Raw genomic sequence first — 26,803 nt, 5'->3', positions numbered from 1 at the left:
TTGTAGCAATTATGTGGATACAGTATTTTTCATTGCCCAAAGCCGAAAAGGAGGACTTCCTTCACTTCTCTTATCTTCAGTCAGGCTATCTGGACATATTTTAACATTTACCTCTCCTAACATCCACTGTAAGCCTTACACAAGAAACAGTTCATCACAATTACCAGTCATTATGTGAAAAACAAAGCTGTGATGCATCACAAAGGCACCAATAAGAGAAAAGGAGGAAGGCTGTTAGAAGCCTCTTTAAACACTGTGTGATAGGTACAGAGCTTTTTAAAAATAGGTTAGATCTGAAATAGGAAATGGGTCATCACTCCTTGAAAATAACGTTGTAAATTGGCTGGTCCAGAGATAATGTGTTTGTTTTCTGCTTTCCAGAGTTTATAGCATCTAGATTGCATCCTGGGTGTTTGAGGTTTGACTCTATTCTCATCTCTGTTGATATTGTGTTTGTTTGAAAACAGAAGCATTACCAAGCTTTTAAATGCGTGATTTTTTTCCTGTTTTCGACTGACAAATATGCCTCTTAAAGTCTGTTTCCTGAAAGAGGAGTGCAGAAAATAGAACACCTTGTGTAATTTGATTTTGGAAATTGCTAAGAGCTCAATATCTCCAGTAGTGTATTTATTTTTTGTTAGCTTATGATGAAGTTATGCAACTTTAAGGGTAGTGTTTATGAAAGGGTTTAAATCAGAATGCAGTTTGTAATGTTTAGGTTTGGTAGGTGAATTAAATATAAAATGTACTTTAATTGAAGAATAGAATTAATGTAAAAAAATGTGTTTTTTTCATTTACGAAAAACAGACACGTGATTAAGCCTGCTGCTGACTTTGCATCTGGAAATGAAGAAGAATTACATGTTATGTAATATAGATTTTTTTTTTATTAGAAATAATACATATTTATCTTGTGCTCTGAAAACTGTACAAGTGGAAAAAAATGAAAAGAACATAGAAATGTAAAAGCAAAGAAAACAACCAGGTAGGAATTCGATCACCTGTACCATGTAAGACTGAAACAAGAGGGAAGGTTATTGGCACATAGGGTGACGGACAGAGTTCCAAAACACAGGACAATACAGAGGACCGGGCCATTAATTCGACAATCTGGGGGGATCGAGTAGAAAACCAAAGGTATTGACCCGAAACACTATAGTCTATTATTCTTTATATATATTATCTCTATTTTTGTCTCCCAAAATTAATATTGGTCACAGGACTCCAAGTCATGTGCTTTCATCCATGACATCTTTATGGAGAAAGAGTCTTTGATCATTGCTAATGCAGAGTCCTTTTACAGTGTTATCATAAATGTGTCTATATGCTCTATAAACACAGTACAAAATCCTTAAAAATAACAAAAACTTGCCAAGGATCTGACATCAGCCTCGCTTGAGCATCAAGCGTCCGTCGTCATATTGCACAGTTATCTTTCGCCCTGTTTGCACAACATGAGAGTCTGTTTGAAGTCTCTACAAGCTGGCACTGTGGAAGTTCTGATGAAGTTCAGGGGAGGGCAAGAACAGCCTCGGTTAATGTGCCGAGGTGCCTCAGGGCCCACTATTAGGGTCCATGAGGTTTTAATTTTTTTTTTGATAAGCTCGCAAGGCTGTAGAAAGAGCTGAAGTAGCAGAAATGGAGGTAACACAAAAAGTGATATAATCCAATGGGGCCTTCAGCAGAGGATGGTGTTTGATCCTCAACGTGTCCACTGCAACACAGTCACTGGCGTCCAGCCTTTGGTACCTAGATGCACTAGGGTTGCTCCAGACGCGGCTGTGATGTCATGCAAGTGGGGTATGAGTTTAAGTGTCTCTGTGAAGCCACACCTCCACTTCCTCTCCTCTGCGCTCTCTCATCGTGTTGATGATGTTTTGGGAATTCCATGATATGTTTTCATACTGGACTTAAAAACGAAACTTCCCAGATGGTAATAACAAACAAGGATAAATGAGCAACATAAATGCAACAAAAGGAAAAACTTAATCTCAAAATTTTAAATAATATCATGACAACATATTCGTAACAATATTCATACTGATAACAAGAACACATATAACATCAATGATAACTGTAAGAATAAAAATAAATGTTCAGCTCTTATAGTCCTATTCAAGCCTTGCTGAGTCCAGGAAAAGCTATGCTGAGAAACTCTTAACAGAGTTCAGTGGAAGAGTCCATAATAAGCTCTGTAGAAGCAGCTCTACACAAAGCGATAAAAACGACAACCACAGCGTAAACATTTCGCAACATGCGTCCATCCACCGCAGGGTGAAAAATACCCCAGAGGCTGCTGGGAGGTCACTCGGCGTTTGTCTTTCTCTCCTGGCTAGCAGAGAGGTGCTGGAAGAGGCCCGAAGAGGCCGAGCTCAAGCGGCTGAGTGACTGGACGGCCCTCCGGCTGGAGGCCCCGCCCCTTTCCACGCTGAAGTCGAAGGAATAACTGAAAAGGCACAGGCATGAAGACCACACCTCTCCTGGACCAGACGGAAGAGTAATGGGAGAAGCTCTCGGCGGAACAACGAGAACCTCTTTGTGCCCAGAGGAGAACCAAATCCAATCAATCCAATCTCCCTCTTCTTTTAGCATTAACATCAACGCTACTGCCTGAGAACTACCAGTGATGCTTGAGGGTACAGAGATACAGACTACATGCTTTCACCTTTCTTTCTTGCTTTCTCTCTCTCTCTCTCTCTATTCCTCTCCCTCCTTAACTCTTTGGATGTCAGGAGATGGTTTTTGGTTCTCTTCTTTCTCTCTCTCCTTCATCCTTAAACTCTTTCCTTCTTCCTCCGCTTTCCCAATTCCCTACAGATTCCGCCATATTTCTTTCTTTCCCAAACCAAAAGGAGCCAGGGTACAGGGGTTTGCAAGGCCTTCACACCTCCGTCTGCAGGTCGATGATGTCCTGGCCCACCAGAGGGATGGTGGTGCCGGCCTTCTCCCACTCCACGGTGGGCAGCTCCAGGGGGGATGCCTGCAGAGGCTCAAGGTCTTTTCGTACCCATGCTGGTGGGGACGTCTGCGACCGTGGCATGCTCTCCCACGATCGCTCTCCTGGAGCCTGCTGCTTGTCCTGATGATGGGGGGAAAAAAGAGAGTTGGACATCGATATCCAGGGCATGATGGTGCATATCCACCTCAATTCTCATCTACTCCTCATTTTTTTTCAGATCAGTACCCCAAGAAAATATCAAAACATATCAAAATATATTTTATTGAATCATTCTGTTATTGTTAAAGTGTTTTGACAGTTTTACAGTTTTATCACAGCAATTTGTGGATAAACTTAAACAAAAACTAAAATTAAAACTAACTTTTTAATATTGCTAAATCCATTAGTCTAATAGGCAAAGTGCACAGAGCACTGATGCACTCAATGGAAAAGAGGCGGATGCGTTTTTATTGTGGCACTCAGATAATTGTCATATAACAGCTACTGCTGGCACTGCAGAAAGCAGATGGCGTATTGTGGCTGTCTGGATTAAAGACACAAGGCTAATAAGAAACTTACGCTGTGGCTGGTTTTGTCGCTTCCTGCAGAAGACACGCTCCACCTCACAGACTGCGGAAGAAAAAAGAAACAAGGAAAATGATTCCAAACTGTCCAGACTGGGACATGTGTATCATTTCAACATTAAACAGTGGGGAAAGTGAGCTAAGGTTTTTCTTTGAATTGCTATTTTCTGCTTCTTCTTCTAACCCTTCTATTTTTTCCCTCTCTCTCTCTCTCTGTTCCTCCCTCTCCACAGGAGCAATTTAAGATGAAACAGAGTGAAGATGGAAATAAAGATGTGAGTGAAATGCTGGATGGCTGAACTAAAGGCTGGTCTGGCTCTGCTCTCAGCGACAAAACGAAAGCCAGGCTGTAGTGTGACAGAATTGGGTCTTCATGATAAACACTGTTTCTGATGCAGCCCCATCCTAAGAACCACGCTCTGTCAACATTCTGTCATTAAACGGCGTTTGTTGCTATTCTAAGTGCTTTTAATTGGATCTTGTCTGGATATTTGTGTCTCACCTTGCTGTCGGAAGCAGGTGACTCTCTGTCCTTCTCAGCATGATGTAATTTCCTGTTGAGGTCTTGGAACATGTTCTGATGGCGCTTCCGTGTATGCATGATCTTCTGCAAGGAACAGAGAAAAGGAAATGTTTGGTTCTATTAGAAACCATCTCAACATTCATCACATCCCTCACTGAGCTAACGTGGATTACTGAATAACCCATCTCGTCTAATTTGCTTTTCAAATCCGAATTAATGTTGTGACTTAATAGAGCCATTTGATGTTCTGTTTTAATGAATGCAGAAAAAGACTGAAATTTCTCTCAACTTTTTCTCTTACTAAGCACACATTTTAACTCAGGTTAATAATGTTAATGATGGGAACTTCTCAAAACTAAGGTAATGGACTAATTATGCACTAATGCATCTCGAAATGTTACAGCTGTGTAGGTGAGTTATGAAAGCATAATTACCTCAAAGTCTAGCTCAGCATAACGAGATTTCTGCCTCTGCGAATGAGGGAATTGAAGGCGGCGCAGGAGAAGGAAAAGAGAAAAACAAAGAATGAATATTAGCCAAGCTATTTCATGGTCTCAGACATTGATTTTTATAAGCCAAGTGGTACAAAATGTGCCTTTCTGTTTTTAATCCAGAAGTTTTTTCATGTTAAACCACAAAATTTAAAGAATATGTAACCTAATGCTGTTGATAGTGATGACTAAAAGCTGGTGCAGGCCAGGCCACATTACCAAGCCTCCACTAGCTTGTCTTCTTCCATTTTAATTTCTACCTTGTCTCTTTCTTTTAAACAGCCAAGTTGGGTAAAATGCTGGTTATATGTACATAACCAGGTCTCGTGACTGTAGATGTTTTGCAGCATTGATGTTTACCGAAAAAGTAAAGTCGCTTACCCCCTCACTAACTTCCAGTGAGCTCATGGACAGTGTGGAGATGGTCTCGCTCTTAGACATCATGGAGTTCATAGAGTCGAAGGTGTCTCCCAGGCTGCTGGTTACGTGGCTCTCGCTGGAGATGTTGTGCAGGTTCTGGACGGGTGAGTCACGCTCCTCCGAGTACGAAACACTAAGGCGGTCAGCCGGGAGAGTCCTGCTAGCATAAGCGGCCTGCGGCTCGGCAAAGCCACCGCTGATGTGCATGAGGCGGGCCTGGGGCAGTTGCTCCACGCTGATGTTGTACTTGGTGGTGGAGGACGGCTCCTCTTTGGGCTTGGAGCGCAGAGTCGACGTGGTGTTGGGCATTAGCACGTAGCCGCCGGCGTCCACGCCATTGCCCTCTGCCTGGCTTCGTGCTAGGTCCACATCCATCTGCTTGAAGATGTCGCTGTCGCACACGTAGACGGGCTTTCCGCAGGTCGGGTCAACGCCACGGCCCTTCTCCCTCCGCAGGGTCAGCGTGTGGCTTGAATACTCGGGCATGGCCTGCATGTGTGCTTTAGCACTGGGGTTGGAGGGAAGGGTGTGGAAGTTAGGACCCATGGGCAGCGGCAGCTGGGGAGGAGGCATCTTCTCCTCTGAAGAGCTCTTCATGCCACCTGATGAAAGGAGAGGAGATTAACATGTGATGAGATACATATTTAAGCATACTTGATACACCAGGCAGTGGTCACTAACCCTCATCTTTGGTCTCTACTTTCCTGTGAGTCTCACTTCCAACCCCAAATCTCTCACACATCTCTCAGCTAATCCAAAACTTCTGAAAACACCAATTAGTTGGACCAGATGTGGTAGATTGGGGTCAGATCGAAACTCCAGAAGATCTTCAAAAGCAGGATTAGTGACCACTGCTGCACCATAAAATCTATTGCAAGAGTAAAAGTGTGAAAATTCACAAAAAAGAGGTGCTAATCTTACCTGGTCTGTTGGAGTCAGCATCTTTTTCGAAGTCACCCTGTGAGAGAGAGAGAACGAGGGAGGAGGAAAACGAGAGAAATAATTAAAATCAACAGCTATTTGTGATTGTTGTGGGTCATCATGTAAAATGCATGAGAATGCTAATGCGGCTCAGAGAGTTAGCACTGAATGTGTGTGTATATGTGTGCTCACCAAGCGCTGCGTGTGGCCGTTCTGTAGCGAGCTCCCAGAGTCTCCATTCCCATCGTCCTTGCGGTCGACTACACGACACTTCACAGCTTCCTGAACCTACAACCCAGACATGCGATGTAAGCATTAGCGCACATTTTCTTTGCTGAAAAGTCTTTTCTGAAAGAGTTGTGTGTTTGCTGGTGGGTGTTTGTGTGTTGGCTCACCTCTCTGCGCAGGATGCAATGAACCATGACGATGATGAAGCCCTCAAGCGAGTCGAAGACGGCAAAAAGGATCTGGAAGAGAGCCGAACGCCGGTCTGTGATGGCCAGCACTGCTGACATCCATGTCAGGGCCAGCAGGGGGAGCACTACGCATGAACTCCACAGAGACGCACTGCAGGATGACGGAGGAACAACATCCGGATTAACCAAAAGCTACGTATGACTTTGTATGTAATGGTACGTTCAGGTGGTCCTCGTAAACTCATAAGCTTATGAAGACGTATTGTTCACTCAACAAACTTCTAAAGTTTTGATTTGGTTATTTTCCATATGATAAATTTGGGGTAACAGAACTAATTCTGTTTGATAGCGAGGATGTGGAGCTCTTACCCTGCTCTCTCCTTCAGCTTCACATCTGTGATCCCATCCTTAGACACCAGCTTGTTAAAGACCAGAATACCAATCACCATGTTCACCTGAAACACACACAAACATACAATGAGGTCTACAGCAATTTCAAGGCACGCTAGTATGCCTATGCTTATACATCCTATCCTGGCAGGTGAAGGTCTACTATGTAAATATACGTGATCTATGTACTTACCAGGACAACAGCAGCTGCAGGGCCAACAAACGAGTAGAGAAGTCCTCCTTCAAGAGATAGCCAGCAGCTAGAGGAGAGGAAGGATTGATTTAGTCACTCAAGGAAAAAGCGATGAAGTGCAGAGATAGACTGAGAGATACAGAGACAGACAGCGAGAGAGATAAATGCAGCACTCACTAGTTGACTGTGCCGTATCCCTTGGCTTTAGTGAATCCTACAGAAACAGCCACCACCAGGGCAGGCAGCCCCCAGCCCAGGCACAGGAAGCGCTTGCGGATAATCCGGTTACGCAGGCGGCCTGTGACAGCCATGTAGGATTGCCATGCCTCTGTCAGAACCCAGCAGAAGGAGGACAGGAAGAAGAAATGCAGGAAGGCTGCCACCAGGGTGCACATCACCTGAGAGAAAAGAGGGTGGAGGGTTAGCCTGCTAATGAAACTAAATAAATACATTACCCAATTAAGGTCTAGGCTTATTATTCAGGCTTTTTATTCCATCACTACTATAATTTATTCAGCATTTACTATAAAACAATATGCATTTATAAGAGTCAGGAACTGCAATGTGGCCATTAGAAACCAAGCAGTTAAGTACAGATAAGAATATCCTTGAATTCTGGGCCGATGTCTTACCTTGTTGCGAGCCTGCGTCTGACCAATCAGAATGAGCGCATTGGAGCAGATGATTGACAAGCAGAAGTTGATGAGGATGACCGAGCGCTCTGAACGGATGTACCTGAAGGAAATTAAAGGCCAATCAGTGGATCGGTCAGCGACTATTAGCCATGCATGTAACATATTATGTTTTCATCTGATCATATTTATGGCTTTTATGTGGCACCAATGTGATTACGGTGTAGGCGTAAAGCATGTGTGTGTTCTTACTTCCAAACAGAGACATAGATGATAATGAGCAGCAGCAGAGTGAGGGATGACACTCCGCATCCCACTATCATTGTAACCGACGGCAACAGGTTCTTATCCATGTTCTAGAGAGGAGACAAGAGACATGCACTTGAGTAATCACTCACATAGACATCGCACACTTGCACAAGATCATACACACACACACACACACACGTGCTCACACACACACACATACTGTTGTCCCCTCAGGCAGCATGAATGGCAGAAGTAGGGCAGCACTGAGGGAAGGAGAAATGAAGGTGAGAGAACGAGACAGAGAACGCGGGACAGAGAGTGTGTGTGTGTGTCCTGCAGGGGCCAGGTGGGCTATTCTCACCTCAGCATTAATCAGTGGTGTTGTGTGGTGGAAGCTAAAAGCCCATTGTGAGCCAGTGGGCACCACACACACACACACACACACACACACACAGTCCGAGAGAGTGAGTGGGCCACTTATAAACCACTGAATGGCCAATAGAATTGCCAACAGCTAAACACCAACTCATTTCACAGTAAACTGGAATATACTGGAGGAGTGGTATACTACTATAACACTCTACTGTTTTGTATAGGACTGTCTGTCCAGTATTGTGCTGCCCTGCTCTGTAATGCACTGTGTGTTCACTTACAGTGTCCAGTACCGCACTATGTGCATCCTTACACTGTCAAGTGTAGTACTATGGCTGTGTTTCAAACCACATACTGCTGTACGTTGTGCCATTGTAGATGTTCAGTAGCTCACCCTGTATACCACCTTATACTGCCCAGTATTGAACTGCTTGTACTGCTTTACATTGTCCAGTATTGCACACTGTGTGCTGCCTTACATTGTTCATCACTGTCCTGCACTTATATTGCCATCATGTTGCATGTTGCAATGGAACTGGTCGGTTCAATGGAGGAAAGTACAGCCTGCCCTGCTTTTATCCCACATAAACTGTTAAGACACCAATACATAGACATAGAGCGATCAATCTAGCTGGTGTGACCCAAATAGACGTCTGACTGGCTTTGCCCTTGAAAGATGGAATGTTTGTGTCTCTCTCTGTCCAAAAAAACAAAAAAAAACATGGAAAGCAGGACAAGGAGGCCGTGGGGAATAGTGCATGCTTCTGAACGGAGCTGATCGTCCTGTTCCAGTGACTCTAATGATGTGGACTGGTTGGGGACATTTACGAGACAGAAGAGAGAGGGATCGCTCTTAAAAAATGAAGATTAGTCGCATTTGCTTGGAGAGGCAGACCATACCGAACAAAAGAATAATAGAAAAATGTCATATTGCTGTGTCGGGTCTACATTCACCCTCTCTCGTTTTTCCTTTCTCTCCATCTTTCTCCTCTGTGGTGATTATATAGCTTGGAGGGAAGAAGTAGTGAAAATGTCTCCTGTGCGAAAAAATTCGGGGGGGGCTTTGCTTCATCTCTGATTGGCTAGCTGTTTGGCATTAGCTGTGTGGGATGAGTTTTAGCTGCAATCGCCCTAGTGATGGTGTGTGTGTGTGTGTGTGTGTGTGCGTGTGTGTGTGTGATGAGAGATAATGTGAAAGAGTAGAATATAGGCTGACCCTATAGAAATACTTGGCGCAGGAGAAGGACATAAAGGAGGTCAGGATTCACAGACGGCCTTTCTGTCTAAATAACAGGTCAACTTGTCAACAACAGGTCCTACAGACATAGCTAAATCTAGTTATCTATAGTAAATCTATAGTATTGTACAGTAAATCTATATGTATGTGTACACACATGCTACAGTGGTCAGTCTATAGAATAAGTAGTATTTTTTAAGGAAGGGGAGGGGTCGTTTTTCTTTGCCATCTCTCCATTTTCTATATCACACATAGACACACACATATACACACTCAGCGCTGCGGATGCCGTTGCCAAGGCAACTGGAGAACAAAATGGTAGAGAGGCAGAGAGGTAGAGGCAAAGCCTCTAATCACATACAGAGCAGCTAATGTGCACGAGTGAAACGTGCAAAAAACAGCAGCAAGGCTGCAGGTCTTTCTTTTTAAGGCTAAAATGGTCAAATTGAACATGAATTCTTGTTTTTTTTAATCAAGTGCAATGTGTTATGGCTCTTGATCAGAAAAAAAAATATTCAAGACAAAAACACAATACAGTCTGATGAATTTAGATCAAATATGTAGATCAAAATGAGAATTTCACATGGAGCCATGAATTAATCTTCATTCTGTGCATGCTGTCAGTCGTGAATGTCCCTCTCAAATATTTCCAATTTATCAATAGTTAGTAAAAAAATAACCCTCTGTATTAATAGAACACATGTAAGCAAATGCTGCACATAAGACACAGACGTCAACTTACAAAACTAACTGTCGCAAAGGCAATCAAAGGCAATTAAGGCTGTAAATAAAGCCACACTGCATCCTCCTGCCTTCATTCATGCGCCCACGGTTTCCTGCTCCGCTTTAACGGACAATAAACCACACTCACATACGCTCATACACAAACACACACACCAATTCACATGAACTGGACTCACCGAGTCGGGGTTCGGCCGCGCTAAAATGGCGAAGGTGGAGAGAGAGTCACAGACACATTTGGTTTTGGAGTCGAGCGCGAGCGCTCTGCAGCCGCGCGCGGACCACGAGCCCAGCAGAGAAGCACTGCACGAGGAGAGAGGGGAGGGGGAGAAGAGAGAGAGAGAGAGAGAGAGAGAGAGAGAGATGCGCACAGAGAGAGAGGGAGAGAGAGGGAGAGAAGAAAAATCTCAGTGAAAAACAATGAACCTTTCTCCAACCCTTGGGAATTCTGCATTTAAGGTTCCTCTCAATGTGTGCCAGAGGCAAGGAGGAGAGGAAAAAGAGAGAATGATGAACAGAGCGGTCAAGCAGGAGTGCTACTCACTGACTGTAGTAATCCTCAATGCGTCTCAGGCTTATATTCACCTTTCTATTTAAATATTGCAGCAATAGTGTTTCTGCATTGTCCTCATTGCTGGTATACATTGTTAGAGGGTGGCCACAGGTTTACCGTTTAAATAGACGAATGAATGAAGGACTAAGCCTAGAGCTTGTAAATGTCAAGTCCAGTTACTTGGCGAAGGTTAACATGATTGTTAGTTCTTAACCAAACAATGGGTCATAGGTTCTAGATCCACATTATAGTCATTTGCATATGCATAACGTTGGCTGAGTGCTGCAAGCAGGCCGAATGCCATATCTCTTTCTCTCTCTCTCTTTCTCACTCTCTCTCTACGACATGATGTGGTTGCCATGGTGCTGTTGGCAGTGGAGACAGTTTGTGGCTGGGGGTGGGGGGGGGGTTGTTGGATGTCAGGTCACATGACCTAGGCTAGAAAAAGACAGAACCCATGGAACTGGACAAGGGTCAACAAAAGGGTGGAGGGGCCAGAGAAAAGGAAGAAATGTGCTGGTGGGAGATGAGTGGCTGCAGTGGTCGGCAAGCGTCCCTCTGGCCACTCCAGTGACATTTAGCTATACCATTTTCTTCCTGCCCTGGTGACCATCGCCAGCTCTCACTGTGTGTGTGTGTGTGTGTCCTCCAGGCCAGTGTATGGAGGATGAAAGCATTTCAGTGTTTATATCAACTGAAGGGTTCAAGTGTGTGAATCTATCTAAATGCAAATGGCCCACCTGCGTTTTCTGGGGGTCTATCTGTGTGTGTTTGTGAGCTGCCATGCTACAGCAGTTTCTCCTGGCACACTAATGTGTGTGTATCTTCACAGACGCCGGAGAAGGTTGTTTAGTTTTCTTCTGCTTGTTCAAACAAACGATGCAGAAGGAAAAGGTTTGTGAGGATGACTTGGACATTGCTGTGGTGACACATGGCATTTGGGGGCAGTAGGGTGCGAGTGGCCTTTTCTGCTGTGAAAGTCTCAGGGCCAACTGGCCTGCTAACTTTGGAGCACACTCACTCACTCATACGCACACAGTTCAGAATCACAAGCTACAGAGTTAACACTTACGTTTCACTCTCATCCCAGGCAATGCATGTCTCATTGATGGTGCCCTGCAGAGAGAACGACTGAGTGTCATTACAGTTTTAGTACTAGTACATTCATTATATTGCTTTACATTCAGGGTCATTTCTGAACGTTTGGAGACCCTAAGCTACTTTCTATTTGTGGTGCCCACCCAATCATTTTATTTTGTATGTTAAAATGGGAAAGAATGAATATTTTATTAACTTGGATCAGGAAAATTGTTGGATAAACACAATAAAACAATACTCAACTGTATGCAGAGGAAACATAAACCTTATAATAGTTAGGACTAGAAATATAAATATACAATTATATGTTTGGTCAAATTACAATTACTGTTTGTTTGCTGAATTTAGAACATTGAAAAAAACAAATTTGGCCTATGAAAAAGTTATGGCACATTTTATACCTTAGGTTAAACTCAGCTAATAAATGGGAATTGTGCTTTAAGATTGGCAGCAAATGCAAAAAATGCCATTTGTACATTTGTTCCCTGCAGAGGATGTGTTGACTAATTTTGACATAGAAAATTAACAAAACATGTACAGGGGTGTTCAAGCTTTTCCATATGACTGCAAACAATAAAAAATGTATAATAAATACAAATACAACAAATAACATGTGGAGTGGTGGATGCTTAATTTCTTTCTTTTCTAGATCAGTAATTTCTTCATATCTTCTGATGTCTAAATAAAATATCCCTCTAGTGGCTCATGGCCGCAAATATAATTCCACAACATTTATTATAATTCTACAACATCTGTTGTGATTCAGTGAGTGGTTGTAGGTTCCTGCACCATGATTAATGTGTATGTGTGGTTTACTCACATTGTTCAAGTGAGGGAACTCAATCTCTACAGGTGCAGAGAGGAAACCAGGGTTGGGCTTCACAGTTACTGTCACAATCTTAGAGTTCAATAAGGTGCTGTTGCTGGGAGGATGAAAGTTCACAAGTTAGCATCATTGATAAAGTGAGAAAGGTATGTGTAATTTGCAGTAATGCTGCACTATGTGTGGTATTTTGCTACGTTGGGTCCAGCCACTCTCCAAGGTGGTGCAGAGGACAAGATAGAGACTGTGCAAGGACACTTTGTAGAGTGCATGTACGTAATGTGTACCTCTGTAGAGACAGGATAGGGCCCAGGTTTCTGTACAAAACAATGCCAGTCACAAAGCCTGTGCTGTCTTCAGCGCCTAGAAACAGATCCAGTAAGAATTTACATAAGTATCAATGGAACAAGTTTGGATATGCTATATATTTAAGTTTGTGTGCACATGTATGTACCTGGAACATCCAAGCTCAGGGCATTGCGGGACACTACGATTTTCTCTTCGGAATTGCGCACCCATTCCATCATGCCTCTCCACCCCTTCATCGGAAAGGTCACATCTGAAGTCATAGTTTTGGGGCGCTTCTGGATGCTCAGCTCTGACGAGACAAGAGGAAAATAAGAGTCATACAGAGAAACAAATTTACCTGTAACTAAAAGTCTCACATGGAGCTGCATGAGTGCCTTTGTGGCCAGCAAACTGCAAACTCACCAAGGTTCTCAGTCACTTCATAAATGTCTTGGAAATCTCTCATCTGCTTGCCGATCATGTCAATGAAGTCTTCAATCAGACTGAAGAATTCCTTGATGCTTCCCCCCATCTGAGAGAGAGAGAGATAATCAATAACCAGTACACACTCATATACACTCTGTTCCATGCAGGACAATAAAGCAACACAACAAGTCCAAGACATGAGTACTTCAAGTGCTTCCTTGGCTCCTTAAATGGAGTAGCGGCTGATTCATGCGTACGTGCCGAGAGTGTGTGTGAGGGATTTCGTACGTCTCTCTGACGCAGATATGCGTGTGAGTGTAGGCGCGAGGTGTTTGCATTCGTGCCCTTCATTTTTTCTCTGCCTATACAACTCCTGTTCCCTCACGGGCTGCCATGACAACACACAGATTGCTGTGTAGGCGGAGTGACTCTCACTTTCTTTCATTTTTTTCCATTTAAACTCGTTCACCATGTTTTTCTGCATGTGTTAATTCTAGTGACCCTAAACTTTGAGATCAAGAAAAAACAAGACTGCTCTCGTGATCTAACCCCCCCCCAAGCCCAAACTTTGAAGGGGTTAGGAGTTGGAGCTCAAGAAAGTTTGAAAAGGCTTCTTTTCTTGGGGGAACATATAAAATCTGTTCCTACTTGATATACATATACATACAGTTATAAATAACCATCTTCTCTCCTCTGAAGATTTTCTATGCTAATACAAACCCTAATAGCATTTGGGACAAGCACACTGACGCATGCGAGTCCTGTTGCCCATCATATGTGAGCATGAGACTCTAATTCAGTAGGAGTATGTTTTTTTTATTTTTGGACAGGCGCAATCTGAGTGGGCCACGTGAATCAGTTTCATATGGGAGACCCGTATGGGAGGATAATGAATCACCCTGTGCTCTTAGGTATAACTCATCCAGAACGGCATCTTAATGTTGACTAATGGTGCTCGGTGCCAGAGCGGGATAGCTGTGAACTCATGCGCCGCACCTTTCCAGGCCCACACTACAAGGCTATTCTGCCTTCCACTCTAATGAGTCAGTTTCTATATTCACCAGCCAGGCACTGGGGAAATGGGCTCTGGGCGATAATGAGAAAGTCGAAAGTGTTAAGGGAGACACACACACTCACCAGCTGTGCCTCTTCCCATTTGCCATGGTGTTCCTCCTTCAGTAAATTGCTGATTGTCTGGGCATAGTTCTAATTGGAAAGAGAAACAACAGTTCTCAATTGTAAAGTTGACTCAGGCTAAGCGTTGCTATTGGTACAACACAGGACAAGAGTCAAGAAAAGGTGTTGTTTGTTTTAAGGTAAATGTGTTGTATGAATCATGATGCTGGATAATCTGTTCAATTGTTTAAAGCTATGTTTACCTCTACATCAGCATTACTGAGGCTGTAACCAGATCCTCTGAAGATTTCCGTAGTGTTCCTCAGCACCTCCATGACAGCCAGCAGGTCGCCACTGTATTTTGTCCCATCATCTGAAGTCATCCTCAGTCTGGACAGCATCTCAGACACACCATCCACTAACAAACCTTTCTGTGACTTAGAGAAGTGTTCACGAGCCTAAGCACAGAAGAAACACCAATGTTGGATACTGTATTCAGCTTTCATTCAGTGTTTGCAGTGTTTTTAATCTTGAAAATATATGAATATCTTCCATTTATATGTGAAATGTTATAGATTGTGCTGGCAAACTACTCATACCAGTGCCTGGATGTCCTGGTACTCCTTAGAGATGCATTTGATGTAGGTGGGGTTCTCCCAGAAGGCCAAGCCTACAGCATCCAGGGTGCAACGGCGAATGACCATGCCTATGGCAGAGCAAATTAGAAGGTTCACATATGCCGGTGGGACAAAGGGATGGATAATGTAGGCCAGCGAGAAAGTTAGCAAGCTCCTCTAAAATCAGGCTATCCCTTATTTTGGATCATCTTGTACTGACCCACAAACAAAACCCATACCGGTGGCTACAGGGAATTTTCACACTCAATGCACTGCCTTGCTCATAAACTAAAACAGAATCGGATATTCTGCACTTCACTATGAAGAATGCTAATTCCTGTGTGTATACATTTATGTTTCTATCTCAAAGTTTTGCTCTGTACCTGTGGCATCAGAGGGGCAGGGAATAGCAGCAGTGTCTCCCGCTGGAGTTCTCTTCCACACCACACTGCCATAGTTTTCTTCAACACAGATCTCATGGGGTTCTGCAGGGTACAATATTTGGCCCGCTTTAGTTTTGCTGTCAAAACTGTCAGACTGAATAATTTGCTACCATGATACAAATGTTTGAAATATTTGAACTCAATCTTTTTTCTTACCAGGGCATCTCTTCTCATTGCAGCGTCTAAGTTCAGATTTGTCACCGACACAAGGTTCTCCGCCAAAGAATGGACCTTCACACACTCTTTGCCTCTGTTGGCTGCCTCCTCCACATGTCTTGCTGCAGCTGCCCCAAGAGCTCCAGGAGAGCCATCTCCCGTCCACTAGAGGGCAGCAACATACAAATTAGAACAGCTCACCCCACGCATCCATCTCAATACTACCTTCTAAATACTTCCACACTAAAATATAAAACTAAAATATTTTTGGACCAGAGTTTGATTAACAATGCAACACTGAAGTGACAGGCAGAGGCATACCTGGGCAGTCTCTGAGAAAGCAGTTGTTAATCTCGCGCCAATCTCCCCTGCACTCCGAGCCACCATAGGATGGGCCATTACACTCTCGTGTGCGCTGCCTTGTCCCATTGGAGCAAGAGGCAGAGCAAGCACTCCAAGCTGACCATTCGTTCCAGGAACCATCGACTGTGGAGAAAGGAAAAAGACAATAAACCTCACAATCTAATGCAACCAGTTTTTTATTTACCAACTTCAACAAAACCAAACAGCTTTTGAACCACTTTTTTGGGCAGGGGGGCTGTGAGAAAACATGTCCTCCCTAAGGCTCTCCTGTCAGATTTTGTTTTTTACTCCTAACAGTGTGAGTCTCAGAGGTCAAAAGGAAGGTTTATACTAATGAGGACACTCAGGTGTGTAAGCGTGTGTGTGATACAACCCAATAGACTTACTAATGGACACACACAAGGCTAATTAGGAGTCTCAGGAGGACATAAATTTCTCCCTGAGCACCCCCTCATTAGATAGGCTCTTCAGTGCAGAGGTCTGTAAGGAGCCTTTATTTTCCCACTACAATTTACTGCCTTTTAGGACACAAAGGAGTGTAACACTTCACTCTCAAGGGCTCTTCCCTCTGTCTTCTGGCCTTTTTTGTGGTGGGAAAAGTCAGGAATTGCCAAAAACACTAGACAAGCTTGTGTTTCCTCTGAATACTGTGTTAAGCATTTCGTATAAGAATGTGCAGATGGTGCTTATCAAAACTCAGTCCATATGCTGCCATTTTACATAGTACAAGGGAACAGCAGATGGTGGACTACGGCGCCACCTGGTGTTCAAACTGGAAATTACACTTGGCCTGGTATAACACAGCTGACACTAGGATTTAGATTAATATTTAGAATTGTCACTCAGGTAAGCACTGAGATCTCCATCTAGAACACTACTTTCTTTTACATTGATTTTTTGACAAATGCTCCTCTAAAAACCCCAGATCTCCTACTATTCCTCTCTCTTTTGGGCTGTGTTTTTTAGGGATACTGACCGGGACACACAGCGATGTTGCAGAACTTGGTTTGTTTGGTGGGGCCCCTGCAGGGTTCTCCTCCGTTATTGGGTGGCTTGCAGACGCGGACACGATCACGGTAGCCACGTCCGCAGGTAGACGAACACAAACTCCAAGGTGCCCACTCATCCCAGGCTCCGTTCACTAGAGAGACAAAGACAGTGAGAATTAGGCTGTGTCAATATGCACAGACAGTGTTAGGTGCACTCAGGTCTACATGTGTTTGTATCTACACATGTGCATGAGTGCTTACCTGGGCACGCAATGGAGTTGTTGCAGGGTCTGTTCTCCCTTAAGGGTCCGGTACATAGAGTGCTATGCGCAGAAGTCATGCAGTTACGTGTTCTACTCTGCCAGCCCTCTCCACAGGTTACCGAACAGGCACTCCATGAAGACCACTGATCCTGATTTGCATCTAAAGAAGGAGAGAGAAAAAGAGAGGGACAGATGTTATGGAAGATGATTCAGTTTGTTGGCAAACTAATATCATTAGTATGTCTACTAATAGGAGCTTTTGTTGATAAGTCTTACCTGGTTGAGGTGCCTGCAGAAGGCTGGTCTCCTCTCCATTGTCTCTCCTCTGGCCAATGATGGAACGTAGAGCCTGGCTACGCTGACGCACTTTACCTGCTCAGGTGAAGACAGGGTCTGTTAGCTATCACTCCTTCAACATTTACTCTTCAATCATGTTTCAGACAAATTTCATGGACAGTTGCTCTCACCAATGCAGGGCTGGGGGTTACAGGACCGTCCTTCCTCGACCACACCCTCGCAGATGCCATTCTCGGGTTGACATGCCCTGCTGCGGACCTGGATTCCACCCCCGCACTCGCTGCTGCACTCAGACCAGCGGCCCCAACTAGACCAGCCCTCTGCAGGAGAACAGCAGGAATATACAGTAAGTATTCAAATCACAGTGCTTCCTTTTGCAACAAATGAAAGTTATAGGAATACTAAAGTTTGTTTTCTGCTGAAAAAGCTGTATAAAGGGTTTCTGCCAAGTATTAAGAAGTGACTTTTATGAGTGGCCAAGACTGACACCTGGTGGAGAACATGACTAACTGCATCCATCTGGAGTTCTCTGAGTCTTTTACATTAGACGCTACAGGGGCTTCAGCTCTTTCAGCAGTTTATGTGGCATTTGTCTAACAGACGTACAGACTTATCACGAATTTGGTTCAAAAGTCAATACACCTGAACAACACTGTCAACACAGCAGGGGAGTGTGGAAACTTGAAAACATTTAAGAAGTGCACAAAAAAAACACCATGTTATTTAGTTGTTTTGTACCGAAAGGCAGCATTGAATATAAAATGCCAACACGCTGCATGATAAAACAGCTTGAAAAGAGGCTTTAATGCCCGCAGTGCTGTGTGTGTGTGTGGTTTCTGTGCATACGGGCTGGTTACTATGGCAACCACAAGTGCAGCACATCGATTGCCTGCTCTCCCCGGCTGTGGAGACATTGTGCGACTGTGCTGGTGGAATATTGCCTCCTGCCTCGCTTCGCAAACACTTCAATCTTGCTGAGAACACACTCGCTTCTGCTCTGCGGCTGGGCTAAGCGAGCGGCAGCTCTTGCCGCACTTCAATGTCAGTTTTTTTTTAACAAACCCGGTAGAGAAGAAGGGAGGTGTGCAACTGTGCCTTTATTTCACCAGCTGGAACTAAATCAGCTGTTTATGGCTCTGGAGCACAGCAGGGCATGATCTGCAACCTAGATCTCTGGGTCCCGACATGGCCGGGTGATTTGCAGAGGTTGGGAACATTCAAGCTTAAATTGGGGGAAAAGTAACAAAGAACACATTCTCCAAATCACAGACTTTCGTGAATAAGCTAAACCAAAACAGTGGTCACCAACCCATCTTCCTGCCAAGTGCAGCTCCAATCCAAAACAATAAAACCCAAAAAACAGCTCATCTGTCTGGTGAAGGCCAATTAGGGTTGGAACACAAATTTTGAGGGACCTTCATCTGGTAGGTTGGTGAGCACTGGACTAAAAAAACAAGCACATACACACAAACTTACTCATGATCTCGGCATCCCTGTTGCTGTCTCTGATGGTTGGTGTGCACTTGTCCATGTAGACTCCGCCCCTGTAACAGCCACCTGGCCTCCTCTTGGGTGGTTCCCAGCACTGGCAAGGAGTTGCCATGATACCGCAGGGATTGCCATGGGTACTAGTTGCAAGACAGTCTTCCAGCCACTTGCAGAGCATCTCACAGGCGGGTACGCTAGGGTTCCTCTTGCCAACAACCAAGAACTCTGCACTGAACTGTCTTCCTTCATCATCTGTACCTTCCTCTTCCACCATCATCTCTGTGCCAATGCGGGGAACCACCTTCCTAACCTGCAGGAACTGCTTGCTGGACTCCAGGTAGGCCACAGAGGAGGAGGCATCACACAGCCGCACTACCTCATCAAAGCTCTCCATGCCCAGGTAGGTGCGTGAGGTCTCCAGGAAGGAGTCAAACTGGAAGGTCTTGATCTGGCGTGGGATGCAGGACTCAGTGGGCTTGGTGATCTTCATGTAGACAGTGTAGCGGCGGGGATCTGGGTTCTGCAGGGTCCAGGAGCAGGGGGCCGATGGAAGGGCGGTTTTAGAGGAGAACAATCCGAAGAAGCGACTCTGTTCCAGGGTGGCACAGGTGGCTGAGGCAGGTCCGGAAGGCGTAGCGTAGGTCAGGCCGAGAAAAACGCACACACACAGGGCCAGAGAGAGGCCGGTGAACGAGAGGGGTCTCCACTCCATCTTCTCACTTTTTGAGGATGGATGGATGAACAGAGTTGATCTAGACCTCTTCTGCTCTCTTGACTGTTTGAAGGATTGTTCTTGCTTAAGGTTTTATCTTGTAGGTTTTCTTGGTTCGGTTGTTTGTTACTGTGCACTAAGTTGGTTTGGATGGAGGGTTGAAGACTTCACTAGAATAATTGGGTCATATCTGTCTGTAGCAGATCTGTACAAAACAACACAAACACAGATAACAACAACTGACATTAGAAAGAGTCAAGCAGGTGCCAAAGCATTCAAAACAATTTTCATTACTCAGGATTCATTCATGGCTGGAGATCTGTATGGGGTTAAGATAGGTAGCAAGGCACTGACAGGATATCAAACAGAGCCTGCTGTTAGCTGTTGCAATCTCGGTGCCTCTGCTGTTGCAATAATCATATCACCTGCTGAGGAGTTGACAGGCCCTTGATTAGCATTAGTTTGTTCGCGCATGCACCCATTATCAGCACGGACGTATTCGAGCTGGCGCAGCTAAAACACAGAGAAATTGCACTCAGACTATAATTACAGTGCACTTCGCACAACGCTCTGCCTCAGTTCCATCTCTTGGTTTTCGCTCGCTCCTCTGCCCACGCGTTAACACGTGGCCAGGCCGATTGCGTCAAACTGACGTCCATGAAGATTCCACAAACGCCCACGAGAGGCTGGTGTCGCCTGGAGACTCCGATTTTGGTCCTTGCAGTTTTGAGAAGCCCAGCGGGAACTCTCGCTTTCTGTCTCTTCAACAAAAAAAAAAGTTGACAACAAGGCAGACAAACTCATGCTTGCAGTTTGCAGGGGCAATAAGTTGCAGGGGCGAAGTGACTGTGGAGTCATAGCAGGACCAACAGACTGCTGTCTGGGCGAGATAAAGAATGTTACACAGAATAAAATTTATGCAACTTAAGTAACTACTGCACGTGAGTCCTCACAATTGTAATGAAAAAACAGGCAAAGGTTCCTGGAACTTTCTTGGTGACACCTTGTAGAGGCATGTATTTCTTCAGCTGGCGTCATAGAGACTGATAATTAAGCAATGAAACAGAAGAATACAGCTTCTTCTAAAGGTCAGCTGTCTTCTCACCCTCTTTTTCTAGGCTTTTAAAACTATTACTCCCTCAGACCGAAGGAGGAGATGAGCGTGAGAGAAGAGGGGAGAATCATAGAGCTTCTCTCAGTAGCCGGAAGGTTTCTTGCACTCTCTCTCTCTCCTTCTCTTGCTGGCATGCAAAGTAGCAAGCAGATGAAGGGATACATTCAGGCCCAGCTGAGCGAGGAGAGAGGAATGGAGGGACTGACTGACAAAAAGGGGATGTGAGAGCAGCTGTGATCTCTTCTTCTTGCTGTGATGGAGTCGGTGGGTCCAGGACAGCTTGAGCCTTCTCAGATCTACAGAGCACCCTTGATCGGGAGTAGTCTGTTAGAAAAGTCAGTTTCATCATCATTATCATTTGCATGTTGCTGCAGACGCTGAATGCCCTGAGTATGGTTGATATCATCATGCCACCCAACTTTTTTCTGTGTGAAACTATGTGCACCGTGCGACTGCATTATGCAGTGAAAGCTATAAGGTGACTCGATCCTCTTTTCTTTGTAATCTAAAAGCTCTATCACTTCTAATGGGTTTGTCTCCCACTTCCACCCCAGCCCTCGCTATTGAATCTCACACACCGGAAGCCATTAAAAGCAAAATGAGTGCCCTGAAAGTCTCTCCTTTTCTCTTCTCCCCCCTCCCTCCCTCCCTCCCTCCTTTCCTCCCTCCCTTCCTCTCTTCCTCTCCCCACTCAATCCTTCTCCCGCTCTACCTCCATCTCTGTCTCCCTCTCCTGAAAGGCAGACTGAAATTAGACATTTCATCGGTAGTTATGGAAACAGCTGATGGTTTATTTTTTTGGGGGAGTTGAAGTGGAGAGAGAGAAAGAAGTAGAACGAGGGAGAGGAACGGACAGAGAGAAAGACAGAAGGCAGGCACTGGATGCCGGGAGATAATTTATGCAGATTTACTCCTGTTTTGAGTGCCACTTATGCAGCTTGAGCTTGAGTATTTACCTCAGGTGTGTCTGGCCCCCATCATCACCACCTGAACTCCATACCCCAGACTAATTAACGTGTCTCTAACATCTACATAATGTCTCCTAACACCTACCTAACATCTCCAAACATCTATTTAATGTCTCCTAAGACTTACCTAACACCTCCTGACATCTACCTAATGTTTCTAAACACATACCTAACACCTCCAATTATCTACCTAATGTTTTCTACCTATATCTACCTAGTATCTCTGTCTACCTACCATATCTACCAGACATCCCTAACATGTTCCTAACAACCTAACAATCATCCTAACTTCTCTACATCTCCTAATATCTACCAACCACTTCCTTACATCTACTTACATCACCTACAATCCGCCCAACTTCTCCCTCTCCCTTAAGCCTGTCTTTCACCAACTCGGTGCAGCTGCAGCATTGTGCTGGGCGTGAGAGACTGCGAAGCCATCGACTTTCGTCTGACTCACACGGAGAAGAAGAAAAAGCGATTCAAGCGTTACCATGGAAACTATGCCACTCTCTGCCATGCGAGCAGCCAGACCTCGTGTTACATTTTAATAACCACAGTCGCACTTTTAGTGTCGGATGGACGGGTTTAAGCACGGGTCATTTGCAACAAGTGCTTTAGGAATTAATTATAAATTGCAGCTCATAGTGTCTATGATTATATGACTGGGTTTCATTGCTTAACGATGAATCACGCAAGCCCTTTTTAGGTTGTTCTCATGCCGCGTGAGTCAGAGATCTGTTACTGATCTGAGGTCTCTGTGTGTGTGCAGAGAAGCAGCCCACTCACTGCTGACCCTAAAAGCAGCTGTGTGGTTAACACCATCTGATCAGGCAGTTAGTGGACGCTGCTCGCTCTAAGGCAGCGATGCTGTTGTTCAGCACTTTTCTAAAGGTTTTTTTTTCTCTCTTTCTGCTGACGGAGTTGGCTTGCTCTTTCCGTCGGCTGTTTGTTGCCACCGGTGTTAGAAAAACAACACGCACACTAAACTAAACTAGGCGTGCCATGTGACTGCCCACACACGTTTGTGTGGGAACAGGCACTCGCACAAAAACAAGCGTTTTGTTAGACTCTATTTGAACATCAATAGAAATCAGAAATGTCATTTGTTCCAAGACAAGCATTCAAAAGCATGACTCAGACAAACAATCAGTGTTGTTTAAGTGTGTCAGTGTGTGTGTGTGTGAGTGTGTGTGTGGAGGGGTACTGACTTAACAGTGCCCTCATACTTATGAATTCCAGTTGAAGACATTCACATGTGCACAAACACTTCAGCAGCTGTGGACACTACCTGCAGCAGCTCTGGACACTGTCAACTCAGCAAGGACACACATATACAAACAGAAAGGTGTGTGAGAGGGGTTTCGAGTGACCGCAGAGTGTGTGTATGACCTCCTTAGAGGCATCTAGAGTGAGAATCTGATCTTTTTTGTCACCTCTTTCTATTCACTAATGTGTTCCAGTGCATTAAATATGCAATATGATGTGGTTTCTGGAGAAACCCTATTAAACTGTGAACACCCAAATAAACAAATAAACAAAGTCACTTTTAGCAAAATAGTCTTTGTAGTGAGCACTGAAGTTATTGCTTTCCAGATCAGCAGATATCAAACGTTTCTAAAAGGATAAAAAGGCAGCAGCCCCAACACACTGGCGCGCGCGCAACAAACTAAAGCTGGACTTTTCCAAAATAATGCGCTGCCCGCGTTTCTCTTTATGTTTCCTGCGCGTTAAAAACAACTCACGACTCATATTAACAGCCTTCAATTGCGTTTCAGAGGAAAGCGCGCGCTCGGTTAAAGAGTTAGTGAAGAGAGCGCGCATGCAGAGTTTGTAATGTAAGTTTCAGTTTTGCGTCTGGGGTTTTGTCTCAGGTGTATTCCGCGCGCATTCGCCTGGTTGACAAGAATAACATTAGTTTGGAGGGAAGTTTCCTTTCCAGTCGTTGCTCCAATCAGTTGCGCACCCCGTGTTCCTCCAATCGATTGCGCAGTTCAACAATTAAATGTGCGTCACTTTTTATTCTAGTCAAAATAAGCACTACTTTCTTCTCTGCAGTTAAACTTGCATTGATTTTTTTGCTTAAATCTAATGTGCATTACCTTTTTTGCTTAAGTCCAATGTGCATTACTTTTTTTGCTTGAATCTAATGTGCATTGAGTTTATACTTAAATCTGATGTGCATTACTTTTTCCTTCAAATCCAATGTGCATTACTTTTTCCTTCACCTTTTCCTTTTCCTTTGCTCCTCCAATCCAAATGCATTGCATTTCATTAATTCCCAAACGCATTGAAAGCGTATTTGATGTGGCGCCACTACCAACGTGCTTCTTCCGCGCGTAAAACCAAACCAGAGGCGCGGTTTTACGCGCGCAAAACGCTGCGCTCCCGCTGTGGAACATTCAGCCCTATTAACAAAATCCATAAGAAAAACAACGAAACTAACATGTTAGTCAGTAAAAGTCAGTACAAAAAGCTCCTGCTGAGAAGTCTCGCGCTAAGCGCTCTCCGTTTCAGCACCACGGACAGCGCAGCGCGCGCACGTGGAAACGGAGGCGCGGCGCTTGCAAACTTTCTTTGCGCGTTCAGAGCAGTTTTGTTCCTCCTGGAGCTGCTGTTGCATCTAAACTCATCTGTTATACAGACTTAACAGCTGAGAAGCTCGCGCAACAGCAGCTTTTCCAGAAATGCACGGTTTCAGACAAAGTGAACCAACAAGACCAAGACCAGGACCAAGACCAGGACCAAGACAAGAGACAAGAAACGAGAAGCAACAGCGCGAGCGCGCACGTTTGAGTTACCTTTAAAACTGTTCGCTTCTTTCAAAAGTTCTCTCCATCCGTGTGCTCGTCTCGTGCGTGCCGGAAGCCTTCCCCTCGCCTCCTTCTCCTGCTCGCTCGGTGCGGAGCTGAAGAGCAGCGCGTGGAGAACCGGAGAAGACGGGGCTCGCGACGAGAGTCCAAAAGCGGGGCTGGTAAAAGTTCAGACTGACCTCCAGGTCTCAGTGCAGTCCGTGTTCCACAAGCGGAGCTGAATAGCGACTCTGACCAAACTCCAGAGAGTTTACTACCAACTTCTCTCGCTGCTACTCCCTCCGCTCGAGCGGGCTGAGCGGACAGCAGCAAAGCGACGGAGCTCCAGCAGAAGCAGCCAAACCGAGACGTTTCTCTGTTCTGTCTTTCTCTTTCTCTCTCTCTCTCTCTCTCTCTATGTTGTCCGATTCTCTCTCGGTCTTTCTTTCGTCTTCTGCTCCTATCTGTGTTGGTACTTTTACTCCCGGCTTCGGAGTCCTCCTGCTTGTGGTTTCTGCACTGCACGCGGGCTGTTTCAGTCTCGCTGTGCCTCGTGGCCACCCGGCTACTCTCTTATATCCCACCCCGCCCCCCCTCGAGAGAGAGAGAGCGAGAGTGAGAGAGGGAGGGAGGGAGGGAGGCTTTGCGTGGAGAGTGAATGAGACAGCGCGAGGACGGAGAGAGGGAGGGAGGGAGGGAGGGAGCGAGCGCGTGGGGGAGCTGTTCTGTGTGTGTGTGTGTGTGTGTATGGAAGTGTGGAAGGCGATGTAAGCGCTCGACTACGCACAGACGAGCGAAGCGCAGGAACCGGAAAGAGGACATAGGAGCGCGCGCCGCCGCAGCAGAAAGGAGCGCAAAGATTCAGTGTGTGCGCGCGCACTGTTGTGTACGCGGTTACATCATCGTGGTGGACACGATGGACGCGGCGGGGGGTCTTTTAACACGCGCAATCACAACATGTTTTGACATGGAAGTAATGTGAATACATTGTGAATACATGGTGATTGCATGCATGAGCAATACGAGCGCTGTGTACGAGCACACACGAGTTTGAGAGCTGTGCTGATGGGCATACAGCTGTGTGGACGTCAGCATGTGCGGAAATACATACGGGTATGCGAGCGTGCAGGTGTGTGAGAATACATATGGGCACGTGAGTGACCAGACATGCAGAAGTGTCAATATACAGATGTGGGAACGTACAGATGTGGCAGCATACCGGTCAATGACCGGCGAGTCACGTGGTTCCACGGACACACGTGTGAAACAAGCGCAGACTTACGTCAGTCTGGCGCAAAAAACGCCAGATCAGCGCTCGAGAAGCGCAACTAGTGCAGTAGTTTACTTTTCCATACATCTGGGAGTATGAAAGCACGAGCTCAGACAGGGTGGAGGTGATGGGTGGGGGGTGGGAATCAAGACTCTCACGGGATACACGCACACACGCGCGCGCACGCTCCCTCGAGCGCTTCTGCGCGCTCCACTGGAGCCCTGGGGGAAGAGGAGGCGCGGGGGTGGCGCGAGGAGGCGGCTGGGGAGAGCCTGAGCAGCGCGTAGAGTCGCATTACATAAAGATCGTGTGTTTTACACTCGCTGACTGCGCGCGTGTACCTCTGTTTACAAACGCCGCGCGCGCACGAACCAGCCCCCCCGCCGAAGCTCGTCATTAGGGGGGTAGTAAAGGGGGTGGGAGGGGTAGTAAAGGTGGTGGTGGGGGGGTTGTGAGAGAGAGAGTGAGGGGGTCTCCGACAGATGGAGGTGATGAAAAACTTCCTCTAAGAACACAGAAACACACAGCAGTGATTAATCCGGTTAGTCATCAGCGGAGGAAAGACTGAGAGCGGCAGAGCAGGTAGAGCCTCACTCACTCACACAGGAGGACTCTCTCTCTCTCTCTCTCTCTCTCTCTCTCTCTCTGTATATATATTTCTCTGTGTTTCTCTGTGTCTCTATTTTCTTTTCCTCTTTCTTTCTTCTTTCACTAAGTCATTAATTCATGCCTTTCTTTCTTTCTTTCTTTCTTTCTTTCTTTCTTTCTTTCTTTCTTTCTTTCACTAAGTCATTAATTCATGCCTTTCTTTCTTTCTTTCTTTCTTTCGTTCTTTCTTTTTTCTTTCACTAAGTCATTAATTCATGCCTTTCTTTCTTTCTTTCTTTCTTTCTTTCTTTCTTTCTTTCTTTCTTTCTTTC

The 26,803-nt window shown here is 45.2% G+C and overlaps 1 protein-coding gene across 1 annotated transcript; it reads right to left on the bottom strand.

Moving 5' to 3' along the window:
• Window positions 1–1,597: 1,597 nt before the first annotated feature.
• On the bottom strand, window positions 1,598–25,149 carry LOC118812178 (adhesion G protein-coupled receptor B1-like). The gene is made up of 31 exons (XM_036576957.1): window positions 24,623–25,149; window positions 19,016–19,944; window positions 17,710–17,859; window positions 17,519–17,614; window positions 17,241–17,402; window positions 16,967–17,131; window positions 15,949–16,113; window positions 15,628–15,792; window positions 15,412–15,513; window positions 15,011–15,117; window positions 14,675–14,869; window positions 14,433–14,501; window positions 13,293–13,401; window positions 13,036–13,179; window positions 12,869–12,944; window positions 12,579–12,681; window positions 11,733–11,776; window positions 10,287–10,410; window positions 7,761–7,864; window positions 7,509–7,611; window positions 7,054–7,274; window positions 6,877–6,943; window positions 6,663–6,748; window positions 6,273–6,444; window positions 6,070–6,165; window positions 5,878–5,914; window positions 4,918–5,558; window positions 4,480–4,515; window positions 4,025–4,129; window positions 3,518–3,568; window positions 1,598–3,079 (listed from the first exon to the last, which is right to left on the bottom strand). The coding sequence occupies exons 2-31, from the start codon at window positions 19,737–19,739 to the stop codon at window positions 2,882–2,884; spliced, it is 4,617 nt and encodes a 1,538-aa protein (XP_036432850.1). The 5' UTR covers window positions 19,740–19,944; window positions 24,623–25,149; the 3' UTR covers window positions 1,598–2,881.
• Window positions 25,150–26,803: the final 1,654 nt, after the last annotated feature.

Source organism: Colossoma macropomum, unplaced genomic scaffold (assembly GCF_904425465.1).
Source record: "Colossoma macropomum unplaced genomic scaffold, Colossoma_macropomum, whole genome shotgun sequence".
Taxonomy (NCBI): Eukaryota; Metazoa; Chordata; class Actinopteri; order Characiformes; family Serrasalmidae; genus Colossoma; species Colossoma macropomum.
Note: the sequence above shows the minus strand (reverse complement) of the source record. Positions and strands in the feature narration are given on the sequence as shown.